Here is a 13,492-nt window from a genome sequence, read left to right on the forward strand (position 1 = left end):
TCATAGGAAGATGTTTATGAGCACTGGAGCCAAGACACAGGCCTGTTTCACCCCAGCATTCACCTAGAAGAGCTCTGACTGGAGTCCCCCAAAGAGTAATCTGGCTTGCATCCCATCATGCAGCTGCTGGCGGATGCAGAGAAACTTTGGTGGTACCCCAAGTTTGCAGATGTGTTTCCAGAGCAACTCATGGTTGACACTGTCAAAGGCTTTGCTGAGATTAATGAAGGCTATGTAGAGGTCCAGGTGATTTTTTTCTGCTCTTTTCCATGAGCTGCTTTAAAACAAAAATCATGTATGCGGTCTTGTCTTCTGGAAGCCACACTGCGTTTCTGGAAGCACAGAGTCTGACACATGCTTGACCAGCCTGCTGAGCATTATTTTGGCCAACATTTTCGCTGCGGTGGAGGGGAGAGAGATTCCTCGGCTATTCCCGTAGGCTGTTCTGTCCCCTCTCTTCATGTAGACTACAATGATGTTGGCATCCTTCCAGTTCTGTGGAAGGTTCCCATGTTCCAGATGTTATGGATAAGGAGGTGCATACGGCGTATGAGTAGACAACCTCAGTGTTTGTAAACCTCTGCAGGGATGCCATCAGGTCGAGTACTTTTGTTGTTCTTAAGGCTCGCGATGGCTTGCCGGGTCTCAGAAACGATGGGGTGTCAAGGCTCGTGATTGGCGGTAGGTCTGGAAGATTGTCCAAAATGTGTGTGTTGACGGGGTTCGTTGTGTTGATAAGATTCTCAAAATGGTTTGCCCAGCGAGCGAGGATCTCATGGCGGTCCTTAAGGAGCGCAGAACCATCAGAAGATTACACTGGAGCAAGTATTCGCTTTCTAGGGTCGAAAAGTGCTTGGGTGGCATGTAGACTCCCTGGGTGTTCCTACAGTCTTCCAGATATTGGATCTCATGTGCCTTCTGCAACCACCAGGTGTCCTCCATGACATGGAGTGCTCCTGGGTTGATGCCCTTGCTGCAGTAAAGATTGCTTTCCGGGGGAGAGTTGTGGGGCAGGACAGCAGAGCTTTGTGGTCCTCATGTTTTGCTTTTAGAAGGGACCGTGTCTCCTCTGAGTTCGAATCGAACCAATCCTGGTGCCGGCCAGCGATTATTGCATATTGTTTTGTCTCAATTTGGATATTGCTGGTGCTGTTCAACAAATAACTAATAATGTTCAGTAAGCTAAGCTGCCTTGATGTTTCCTGGTTCACTACTTTACTCATGGGGCAGAAACATATTGGTGCTTTTTTTCTCCTCATTTTTTTCTTTTCTTCTTTCTCTTGTTTCTTTTTCCTGCTCTCCTTGATGAGTTCATTTGGTTGTACATACTGTAAATGTAATTTCAACGTGCTGGCTGTGGGGGCCATATCTGTCATGATCTGGTTGGCGACCAACGGGTGGCGCTGTCGGCCCCGCCTGCACCTGCACAGGTGCTGGTCGTCCCGATCAGTGGCGGACTGCCACGTTCGGATTGGAGACCAACGGGTAGCGACGTCAGCCCTGCCTGCAGCCTCGCAGGTGCTGGTCGTTTTAATCAGTGACACTTAAAAGGACTCCCGGCACGACCATCCGGTGTCGGTTCATTGTTTGTTGCATGCTTTGTATGCATTGTGTATGCATTGTATGCTGTGCATGTGTTTGTTTAACCTTGGCGGACTTTTACTCTTGGTCTTCTTTTGATACTTTGTATTTTTTTCTGTTCAGATGATTTTGATGTTTTACATTTTGTTCCTGCTGACCTTTTTAATACAATTTGTCAATTGTCAATCCTGCTCCCTCCTGCCTGCTTTTTGGGATCCGCACCCGCCATCACCATCACGCAAAACGTGACAATATCAGGGCAATCTTGGAATTGCAAATTGTCATTGTTATTGTCACAGCTGTTTCATTGACAGGAATCACACACATGGGCACAGAAGTTACGCTCTTATGGTCGTATTTCGTGTGTTTGTATCTAAACAGAGCAATGAGAGGCCTTAAAACAAATTGACTTGCGTTGTCTGAAACCCAGGCGATCAACGGTTGAATATTTTTTTTGTAATACAGCGAAGAACCAAGTCTTATTCGTGTAGATACAAGAGACAGAAAGAGATTTAAGGAAGCAGCTGAACCAACACATTGCTGCATACTACCTCTGTTGTATAAACCAATAGCTGAGAGAGAATTCTCTCCTGCTGATGCATATTTGTATATCTGACACAGGTGTCACAACACAAACCATAGATTAAAACAATATCCCCCCCAAAAATCGTATAAATGTGGTTGCATTTTGCTTATCATATATTTCTTACTACTGTATTGCTAATTGAAAATCAAACTAGTGTGATTACATATTGCACTAAAAATAAATGAAGCGAGCACATCCATTGTACATATGTGAGAGGACAGACACAAATAACGTTGCCGACACGGTGGCTCACTTGTTTGCAAGACTACTTCACAGTTCAGAGGTCATGGGTTGATATGGAGGCTTCCTGTGTGAAGGTAGAACAGTGTGTTTATGCGACTTTTCTCTGGGTATGCCAAGCCCCCCCAACCCGCCCCCACCCCACATTGCAAGTCATGCATGGAAGACTAAATTATCCTTAGGTGCGATGTGCGTCCAAAAATAATAGTTTGTCTTTGTCCATGCATACCTTGTGATTGGCTGGCATGCAGTCTCGTGGGTCTTGGCTGAAGCCTGCTGGGATAGGCTCTCGCAGGTGGTCACGATGCATACTGTAAATAGTTGCTCCATTAGCCTGGCAAGTTTTTCTTGTTTTTTTTCCCTGTTTTGGGTGTTTCTGGTCATGTTTTGCCAAATCACACATATTGTGAATTGAGCCACTGAAAGCTAGAGTGTCTTCATTTTAGTATGTAAAAATGCATACACATAAGGGGGCAGTCCATTATTATGCTCAGCTTTTTTCATTCTTTTCTCCATTTTTCTTTCTCTTATTCACCCCCTCTCTCTCTCTCTCTCTCTCTATCTATCTATCTATCTATCTATCTATCTATCTATCTCTCTTATTCTCTTTTGTGTCAGTGAATATGATTTCACTCAACTTTTGAGGGCTTAACAAAAAGTTTGTTGAAAGATGCCTCGAGTCTTTGCTCCTCCATGTTTATATTTTTATTGATTGAATTCACACCCACCCCTCAAGCAAACAGCCACTAAAAATAAAAAAAGCAACAACGCATGAAGATTGATCGCCACTAGGGGAACACTAACCCAAGCACAGTGCTTAGCTATCACATTTTCATTTAGCTCTTCACTTCTGAGCTGTATAAACCAGTGTTTTTCAACCAGTGTGCCGCGGCACACCACTGTGCCGCGAGATATTGTCAGTTGTGCCGCGGGAAATTATCCGATGTGTGTGCCTGTGCAGTCTAGCGCCTGGCAGAATAATCATGTAGTACTCTTCCATATCAGCAAGTGGCAACAGCGGGTAGTTGTGGTCACTAATTCGCTTTGAGACAAGCGAATTAGTGACGCATGGATAGCGCGGCAAGTGCAGATTGTGGCTAGCAGGACAACAGTAAAAGTGATGGAGAGGTTTTTGAAGAGGAAAAATGCTGACTCAGAAGTGGACCCTGGACAAAACCCGGACCCAAATGAAGGCCCTAGTATGGTAAAAAAAGGTAAAGTAAGGTAAGGTAAAAAAAAGCAAAGACAGTGACGTCGAGCAAGGTTTCTGGCGTGAGCCAATACAACGAAAGCTATGTTTCATTTGGATTTACTTTTACCGGAGATGCAGCGGTACCGACTCCATTGTGCTTGGTCTGTGGTGAAAAGCTCTCCAACAGCGCTATGGTCCCAAGTAAGCATAAACGCCATCTCCAAACGAAACACCCCTCAGTCCAAAATAAAACTGTGGAATACTTTGTTCGCCCGCGTGAACAAACGGGCAAACAGGCAAACCTCTTGAGGAGAAGTGACATTCTATTTCTCTTCAGCTTCCACGGAGCACCTTGGCTGGGTTAGGGACCCATTCAGCTCAGCATCAGCTGTTGGAATAAACATGTCTTTACAGGAGCAGGAGGAACTAACTGAACTGAGACAAGATCGTGGCCTCAACCTAACCTTTGCTGATCTACCTTTGGACAGTTTTTGGTTGGCAGCTGCCAAGGAGTTCTCCGTGCTGGCTAACAAAGCTATTTTGACATTGCTCCCATTTTCCACAACATATCTGTGTGAGGTGAGCTTTTCAAGCCTGACTGCAGTAAAAACAAAAGACAGAGAAAGACTGAGAGCTGTGGAGGAAGAGCTTCGTGTGTGTCTTTCATCCATCCCGGCAGGATATCAGCTCTCTGTTCGTCCAAACAGGCCCAGGTTTACCACTGAGTAAATATAAATATGAAAGATTATAAAATACTTTTTTCTTTGTGTTTAGTTGGATTGGATTGGATTGGATATGCCTTTATTAGTCTCACAGTTAAATAGTTAACTTAATATAATAATAATAATAATAATAATAATAGTTAGTTAAATCCTATGTTATAATCCTATGTTATAATATAATATCATTCTTCAACGTTTAAAAAAAGCTTATATTACCAATATAACATATTGTTATATATATTTTATATATATAAATATATATTATTTTTATAATATATATTTATTTTTATATATATTTAATTGTTATTTTTAACAATATTAATACAATACAATATTTAATTGTTATTAACAATATGTTGTATGTTATGACCTGTCATATTGTGTTGCACATCATGTGTTTTGTGTATGCTGTGGCTGGTATATTGTTAATTATTAATAATAATTATTATATTATTAATAATATAATAAAAAATACATACACATACATACATTACGCAACAGTAGATACTTTTTTCCCCACATTTTCAGCTGGGGGTGTGCCCCGAGATAATTTCAACGGAAGAAATGTGCCTTGGCTTGAAAAAGGTTGAAAAACACTGGTATAAACAACGTTCAGTCTGTTTTGTTCATGACAGTCATTAGCACACATGCAGCATGCACTTAAGTGATCGGCTTTTATTGGCCTACATTGGCCAAATCCATAAGATAATGTTTTTTTCCAAGACAATTCATAAACAAAATGGGAAAAAAAAACGAACATAAATTCACTTAATTATGCAGGGAAGCGCTGAGATTGACTACAACAATGTAGCCCACAAATTGGAGCCCTACATGAATGACACTTAGAAGGTTTTTAATTTCAAAACGGAAATACATAATGGATTAGAAATATTTTACATTGCAATTCAAGGTTTAAATAAACACTCAAAATATGATATTTTAATTCATTTTTTTCCATGAGGGAACAGGAAACACTGCACCCATTTTATTTTTTTTACTTTCAAGCACTGCCCCAAAAGCAAACCCAATCCTTCAACGCTTCATATTCAAAACGTGTAGTTTAAATCACTATGTCAATGAAGGTTCTTTCTTTCTTTCTTTCTTTCTTTCTTTCTTTCTTTCTTTCTTTCTTTCTTTCTTTCTTTCTTTCTTTCTTTCTTTCTTTCTTTCTTTCTTTCTTTCTTTCTTTCTTTCGTATTTTTCATTGGCAGATTCTAGGGTTTAATTGGGATTCGATTCATCGTCATTTGTTGTTTTGAAGATTATTGGGAAAAACCATGAAATAATTATTTTTTCTGATTTGCAAAATCCTTAGATATAATAGAGAATGTATCGTCTTCATCTTCTTTGACCCCTGCAAGGATTAAAAAAGAACATCCCAACTTCAATAACTTGTAATGATCAGGGAGTCTAAGCTGGATGTTCAGCATAGCTCCTGATAAAACAAACATGTCAGATTTGAGCCTCTACTTACGAAAACATTTCTGGAAGGCCTCCGATCTCTGCAGTAATATGAAAGACAAAGCAAATACGAGGATGATGCCAAAGAAGCCCCCAATCGCACAGCCAATGAGGATGGCGATGTTCATGCCATTATCTAAGAGTGAAGACATCAGACATTAGTTGAAGGAATAAAATGTCAAGTCTGACCGATTTGATCTATCATCAAAATGGCCATTTTCTAAAAAAAAAAAAAAAAATGCTTACTTTAACGGTTGTGTGATATGATAGATTTTTGTAGCATGCCACCATGAGTGGTTAGCATATCTGCCTCACCTTTCTGAGATCATGTGAATTCAGGCCTTCAGGATGGATGGATGGATGGATGGATGGATGGATGGATGGATGGTGGATGGATGGATGGATGGATGGATGCATTGTGTGATTGTCCTCACCATAGATACGTAGGGTGGCAGTTGAAGAGTCAATACCATTTGGTAACTGACAAACAACTCTTGTGTTATTGTCGGATTTAGAAGTTCCTTTGAAGGTCCACACAGCCAGTGACAGTCCTTTTTGTATGTGACAACTTCCATAAAGAGCCTAAGGATACAGAATAGGGCATAACATTATGATACACCAGATAATTGCAATGCTTAATTTGGACACTTTTTGGTTGATTTACGGCAGCCAAAGACAAAAGACAAAAAGATCCCTCGCTTAAGATGTACCTGGATTGCCCTTTAATGAAGTTCCCATTGGCTGCCATTGGATCTTTATTTGGTTAATATTATGCCTTTGATTGGCATCTTAAATGACAGCAAAACATAAAAAAATGTGGCGAAGGAAAAAAGAAAATCATCAAATGGGTGAATTTGGGGGCCCCAAACCATGTGTACTCGGCATCACATGTGTGCAACTCTTCATACTTGACTCAAGTTTTTTTTGGATGTATACCAATTGCATGCTATGGATGTCAGTGGCAGTAAAATGCAAAGGGTGTTGCTGACAACACCCTTGAGTATCAAACTGAGATCTTGATGCAAGGCCACAAACAATATGAAAATATGTGAAGAAGGAAACATCTTTCTGTGATTAACGTGTGATTATAATTCTAATCCCCCCACATCACCTCCAACCATCCTGCATTCAATGAAGAATATTGAGGGCCATCAAAATGGTACTTATAATTGGCAATTGAGAGACTAACTTTTTTTTTGCATTGAGATTACACGAAATAGAATGTTAAAACAACAAATCATTAGTACTTCTTAACAGCGAAACATTGTTTCTAGTTGCTATCTGACCTTGGGGATATCTTCCACGTGTCCACCAGGGCATGTGAGGCTATAACTGCCATGACCACCAAGCAAGGTGAAGGTGACAACAGGAGATGTTTCAGGCACAGCACAGGTAAACACTGCGAGGTCCCCCACAAACACAGAGACATCTGCTGGCCGTCTCAAGATCTCTGTTGCTGCATTTGGAGATACAGCTGTTGTGTTTTGTGCTGCAAAATGCAGAAGACATACATGTACCAAATCTCAGCTGTTGTGCATTATAGGTAAAAATTTAAAGCAATGCTTTGTCATCGAATGACAAAGTGTATTGACAAAAATAAAAACAAAATATTGACAATCATAAAAAAATGTATGTGATCCCTTCTATCACGTTTTGCGAGGTGGTGATGGCGGGTGCGGATCCCAAAAAGCAGGCAGGAGTGAGTAGGAGGTTGTTTGACATATTGTATTAAAATAAAGTCAGCAGGAACAAAATGCAAAACATCAAAATGATCTGAATGGAAAAAATACAAAGTAGCAAAAGAAGACCAAAAGTAAAAGCCCGCCAAGGTTAAACAAACACGTACACGATGCATGCTGCAACCAAGCAGCAAACAAACAATGAATCGGCACCGGATGATCGTGCCAGGTGTCCTTTTAAGTGTCATTGATTTTAACGACCAGCACCTGCGAGGCTGCCGGCAGGGCTGACGTCGCTACCCGCTGTTCGCCAATCTGATCGGGACGACCAGCACCTGTGCAGGTGCAGGCGGGGCCGACAGCGCCCCCCGTTGGTCGCCAACCAGATCATGACACCTTCTACATACCTAATTCCAATGTAGTTGACATGTTTTAAACAGAAATAAACACAGAATATAATGATTTGGCAACCATATTCAATCTATATTTAATTGAAAAAAAAAAATAGACATCTGGGTGGCCCGGTCGGTGAGTGGTTAGCACGCCGGCTTCACAGTGCAGACGCCATGAGTTCAAGACCCGGTCCGGCCATCAAGTGTGGAGTGTTGGAGCATGTTCTTCCCAGGCCTGCGTGGGTTTTCTCTGGATCCTCCGGTTTATCACAACATGTATGGCCATAATTTGTCCGTAGTGTGAGAGTGACTGGTTGTTTCTCTCTGTGTGCCCTGCGATTGGCCTAGTGCCTGAAGACGGCTGGGATAGGCTCCAGCACCCCCTGGGACTAATGAGGAATAAGTGGTACGGATGGATGGAAAATGGATTTTTTTTGTCAACTATAATGATTAATATTTTACAACAGCTTTTTTTGGAAGTCATTGCGAGTTCCAAAAAAAGCTTGAACAGGTGGCAAAAAAGACTGAAGTTGAGGTGTACTCATCAAAGAACTGTTTGGAACATCCCACCGGTGGACAGGCCAACTGGGAACAGCTGGCTCCCATGATTCGGTATAAAAGAAGCTTCCCTGAATTTTTCAGTCATTTACTGGGAGGATGCATTCAGCTCGTTATGAGCAACTGCGTGAGTAAATAGTTCAGCAGTTTAAGGGCAAATCTTTGTCAGCGTACAATTGCAAGGAATCTGGGGATTCCCTCATTTACAGTCCACAATTTCATCAAAGGATTCAGAGAAAAACAACAAATTGCCATGATCCAAAGAAATTCTGGAACAGAACAGAAATAAAGTCACTGATATCATCTGGTCTTGAAAAATGTTAGAAATGAATCACTAAAGCTTGAGCATTATCCACAAATTGAGAATGTTTGAAACAGTGGCGGCCCAAGAGAAATAAGCCTGAAAGGACACACTTAATGACTCAGCCAGGTCACAAAAGAATCCATGACAACATCGAAGGAACTGTCAGCCTCCCTCGCCTCAGGTGAGTGATTGTGACTCAACAATGAGGAAGAGACTGGACAAAAACGTCATTCAAGGCACTGCTGATGAAAGAGAACACTTAAGCTTGCCCCAGTTTTGCAAAACAATTATGAATTATAAAACTTTGGACAGAACGTTTAATGGGGTGACAAAATGAAAGTTGAGCTTTTTAAAATGTATGTATTTCATGAAGTCTGGTGTAAATGTGACAGAATTTGAGAAAAAGAACAACACACCAACACTCAAATGGTGTGATGGTCTGTGACTGCTAGGTAATTCAGGGCCTGGATAAGTTGCTTGTTATTGATGGAATTAAAGCAATTCCCGAATGAAGAGTGTCCCAAATTATCTCCACAGTGAAAGAAAACGCTTGATTTTGATTGTTGTTGCTGAGGGTGGCCCAACCACTCGCTAAGTTTAGGTGGTACTTTTCCACATCCTTGAAAATATATTTTGAAATCCCATTCGTGTTACATTTTGTGTCTTTGACAAATATTTAAATCTCTTTGATGATGATAAACATTTCAATGTGACAAAAATGCAGAGCCACAAGAAATCAGGAACGAGGCAAATGCTTATTCATACCACTGTAAAAACTGCAGGTTTAGATTAAAAAAAAAAAAAGTCAAGAAAAAAAACAACAGCACATACCTGATAAGGGTGTGAAGATGTGGATCAAGATCAGGAGCAACACGTTAATGTTCTTCCTCATCCTTTGTGTATTTTCCTTTTAATCTGTTAAAGCGAATACATGGTAACTTCAGGTTATCATGTCAACAACTGACAGTATTGTTTTGTCATTTCATGCAATACAAGAATAATCATCTTCAACACTGTAATCATGAAATTATGCAAAAGTAAAACTTAAGGTGTGAGCGCAATGATCTATTTCACTGTATTGTTCATCCACGCATGCAGCTATCCATTTTCAATATTGCTGGTATTTATTCTGTTTAGGATTGCGGGTTGCTGGAACCTATCCAAGTGGACTTTGGGTGAAAAGCGGACTACACTTTCGACTACCCTTTACTTTATTTCATATATCTTATTAACTTTTATATTCAGGTAACTGAGAACATTTGCATTATCGACAAATAGTAAAAAAAAGACTACTTATATGAATGTTTTTTTGTTTATTTTTTGCTTATTGGACCCACTCTTGAGTGTTTCATCAATAGCATGTTAGTGCAGGTGGAACCCCAAAAATGAATTGTTTACTACATATTTCCTCCACTGCTGTTCATAGAACTATTCTTACTGATGCATTTCTTCTTTGATTAAAATTGCTTTCTGGTCTTCAAGAGGCACTATCCACATAAATGAAAATGTTTTTATTTCTAATTCAAGTGAATTCAATTCATATTTTCAAATCACATATTTCCATCTAAATTTCATGCAAACATGTTCAAGATTAGGAAGAAAATGTCCAAAAAAATCAACTAACCTTCAATTAATGGGTTCCAGTCAAACACCTCTTGACCGATGATAATTACACAGCTTTAGAAATGACTCCAAAATTCTTTCTAAAGCCGTGACTGTTATGAATCGTTTGAAATAATAAATTGCTAGATATCAAAGAAATTAATCATCTTAATTGTTACTTCATTCAGGTGAAGCTCAGAAAATGACTGTGAGAAAGTCAAGTCTCTGATTGAAAAGAAACAATTCTGCAGGGAGAAAAAACAGGTTGAGCTGGCTTAATGTGGCTGCTTATTGGAAGTTATTTTGATTCTTTTCTGTTAGAGAAACGTTGCGCACACAGACAATAACAACCCTTATCCCATATCCTTGAAGGAACTCCTGTTTTTTTTCAAGTCGGGCACCATTTTGTTAAAGTTTCCAAAGTGAATGAAACATTTTTATTTTATTTTCCCTAAAGACACTCTGCTTTCATCGCAAGACCTCAAATTCATAAATTACAACAATATGTAACTATGCTGCCCTCTTCAGTTGGATAAACACATGCACATTCTAGGGAATTTTGTTTGTTGGACTATTTCGACCATTCAATTTTTTTAAATTTATAGGTACGTCTGTGGCACTGGTGATTTGTACGGACTGTACATTTGGGAATTTACTGAAACCTGGAGGGAATTCTGAAACATACTTTTGTAAGGTGGCCAGGATGACCCAAGGACTCATCGTGGGTTTGACAGCAATCAGTGCACTTGCAGACCTCTTGGCATGTTTCGTGATGAGCATGGATGAGATATGTGTTTTTAAAGATATACATTATACATCTACAATCAGGCTTTCATGAAATAAAATGCACACATAACATCCCTTGGCCAACACTGTCAGGATGCAGGCAGAAAAAAACAAAACAAAAAGACAACAACATTCCGCGATTCAGAATTCATACGATGATTTTAATTTATTGATTCTTTATTTTTGGCATTGCCATTTTCTATGATTGTCTCCTCATACACATTCTGGTCTTTCTCAGCTGGAGCTCAAAGTTATTTCCTGAATGCCATGCTGCCACTTACCTGAGGTGCCTCTTTCATTGCATTTCATTGCATGTGCTCCAGTATAATGTGACAGTGGAGATATTGGATTAGCCTTTATTAGTCTAGCAGTGGAGAAATTTACAGTTCACAGCAGCAAAGTTATGGAAGGAAGAGGAAACGGAAGGAAGAAGTAGAAAAACTAAATACAATAGCTGCTGGAAAGGCAGGCACTCTTGCGGCACCATCTTGAACACAAAAAAAAACACACACAACAAAAATTAATACAGTGGGACCTTGGTTTACGAACCCCTTGCCTTACTAACTTTTCGGTTTACGAACGTTAAATTTATGAAAATTAAACCTTGGCATACGCATTACTTTTCGGGATACACACGGAGCGTTGCCCCACCATGCCTGGCGGAGTAATTTTCGGCGGAAGAACACCAAACCACACGACCGAACATCGCCACAAACGGCCTACCTTTCCACACCCCCTTTCTCTGAGTGCACACGTCGTTCGTCTTCAAGGATTTATCACGGCTACTTTTGCTGTTATGGCACCCAAAAAGACCTCACCACAGGCTTGTGTTCAGCCGAAGAAGACACAAAACAAAATTATAGTCGAGGAGAAGAAGGACATCCTTGAGAAACATGAACGAGGTGTGCGTTTGTCTGACTTTACGGCCCAGTGCTAAGTCTACCATTGCTACCATCCTTCGGAACAAAGAAGCTATTAAATGTGCGTGTGTTGCTAAAGGTGTTTCCATGTTGTCAAAGCAACAGTCTCGGGTAATAGAAGAGGTTGAAAAACTTCTGTTAATTTGGATGACCGAAAAGCAGCTCGCCGGCGACAGCGTGAATAAAGCAATTATATCAGAGAAAGCACGGCAAATTCACTCTGATATCGTCTTGCGGGAACCTCGAAGTTCGCCGTTTATTGAGGATTTTAAAGCTAGCAACGGATGGTGGAGATGGCTGCAGCATCATGTGAGAGCATCAAGACAATGTTGGCTAAGTGGAATGATGTGCAGGCTTTTATTGAACAGTTCCATTCAGAAAAGACTATGGCTATGAGAATCATCAACATGACGAATGATAATGTGGTGCCTCAGTTTCGTAAGAAAGCAACAGGTGTCAAGAGGCTTTTAGTCAGCAAAAATGATAAAGAGTCTCAGAAGAAGCAAGGTGTCTCGGCGTCATGCACACCCGACTTAGCTTGTTTCACTCCTACCTCAGTGGCCGCTCACAATTTATCCAAATTAACTCATTCACTTCACGGTCCTCTCCTGTGTCTTCTGGTGTGCCCCAAGGGTCTGTTCTGGGCCCCATCTCTTTATTACATTTACGTTACGTGAATTTTGGCATTCACTTTCACTGCTTCGCGGATGACACCCAACTCTCCCTCTCCAGTAAACCCGATGCCTCACTTCCACCTGCATCCCTTACACTTTGCCTCTCAGAAATTAAATCCAGATTTTCCCATAATTTCATCTGTGCTGTATGTCATGCATATTAGCATATTTGACAATAAAGCTGACTTTGACTTTGATATCTTTCTCAAACTAAACAGCGAAACAACTGAACATCTTCTTGTCGGTACTAAATCCACCCTTCACAAAGCAAACAGTTTCTCTCTCACCATTGACAGTTCTACCATGTGCCCCGCCCTTCAGGTCAAGAGCCTGGGTGTCATCCTCGATAGCTCACTTTCTTTTCACTCCCAAATAAATAACATAACTCGGTCTGCATATTTCCACTTCCGTAATATCAATCGTCTCCGTCCCTCTCTTCCCCCTCACACCACTGCTATCTTTATCCAAAGTCTCGTCACCTCCCGTATCGATTATTGTAACTCACTTCTTGTCGGGGTCAATCAAAAGTGTCTCCATAAACTCCAACTCAGTGACGTGCAGTCAGGCGAGGCAGGTGAGGCTGTGCCTCACCTGTCGTCATGGAAATATCAAATGACAAAACAAATTAAAGTTATATTATTTAGTGATTTGTACTTTAATGTTCTTTTCCATTTAACTTCACCATTTTAGGTTTATGTATTCCTAATCGCCTAATCACATTTACCGTTCAAAAGGAGAGACAAGCGGTGAGGCAACAGCCAGCTGAGCCTCACCATGGATTGCGCAATCACTATG

At 40.6% G+C, this 13,492-nt stretch overlaps 1 protein-coding gene across 1 annotated transcript; it reads right to left on the reverse strand.

Annotated features, from left to right (window-relative positions):
• Positions 1-4,653: 4,653 nt before the first annotated feature.
• LOC148896254 (uncharacterized) lies at positions 4,654-10,548 on the reverse strand. The gene is made up of 6 exons (XM_088998774.1): positions 10,340-10,548; positions 9,547-9,630; positions 7,069-7,271; positions 6,217-6,364; positions 5,796-5,918; positions 4,654-5,675 (listed from the first exon to the last, which is right to left on the reverse strand). Exons 2-6 carry the CDS (start codon positions 9,605-9,607, stop codon positions 5,608-5,610), a joined length of 603 nt encoding a protein of 200 aa, XP_088854900.1. The 5' UTR covers positions 9,608-9,630; positions 10,340-10,548; the 3' UTR covers positions 4,654-5,607.
• Positions 10,549-13,492: the final 2,944 nt, after the last annotated feature.

The sequence above is a fragment of the Hippocampus bargibanti genome, linkage group LG06 (assembly GCF_051943395.1).
Source record: "Hippocampus bargibanti isolate YZ-2025 linkage group LG06, ASM5194339v1, whole genome shotgun sequence".
Taxonomy (NCBI): domain Eukaryota; kingdom Metazoa; phylum Chordata; class Actinopteri; order Syngnathiformes; family Syngnathidae; genus Hippocampus; species Hippocampus bargibanti.

Bases quoted from the DNA above. Each gene is read 5' to 3' on its own strand.
- LOC148896254 (XM_088998774.1), bottom strand. From the start codon at position 9,607: ATGAGGAAGAACATTAACGTGTTGCTCCTGATCTTGATCCACATCTTC. The intron at 5,919-6,216 runs GTGAGGACAATC...CTTCACTCTTAG, and splicing joins TGCCACCCTACGTATCTATG to ATAATGGCATGAACATCGCC. The intron at 5,676-5,795 runs GTAAGTAGAGGC...TAATCCTTGCAG, and splicing joins GGCCTTCCAGAAATGTTTTC to GGGTCAAAGAAGATGAAGAC.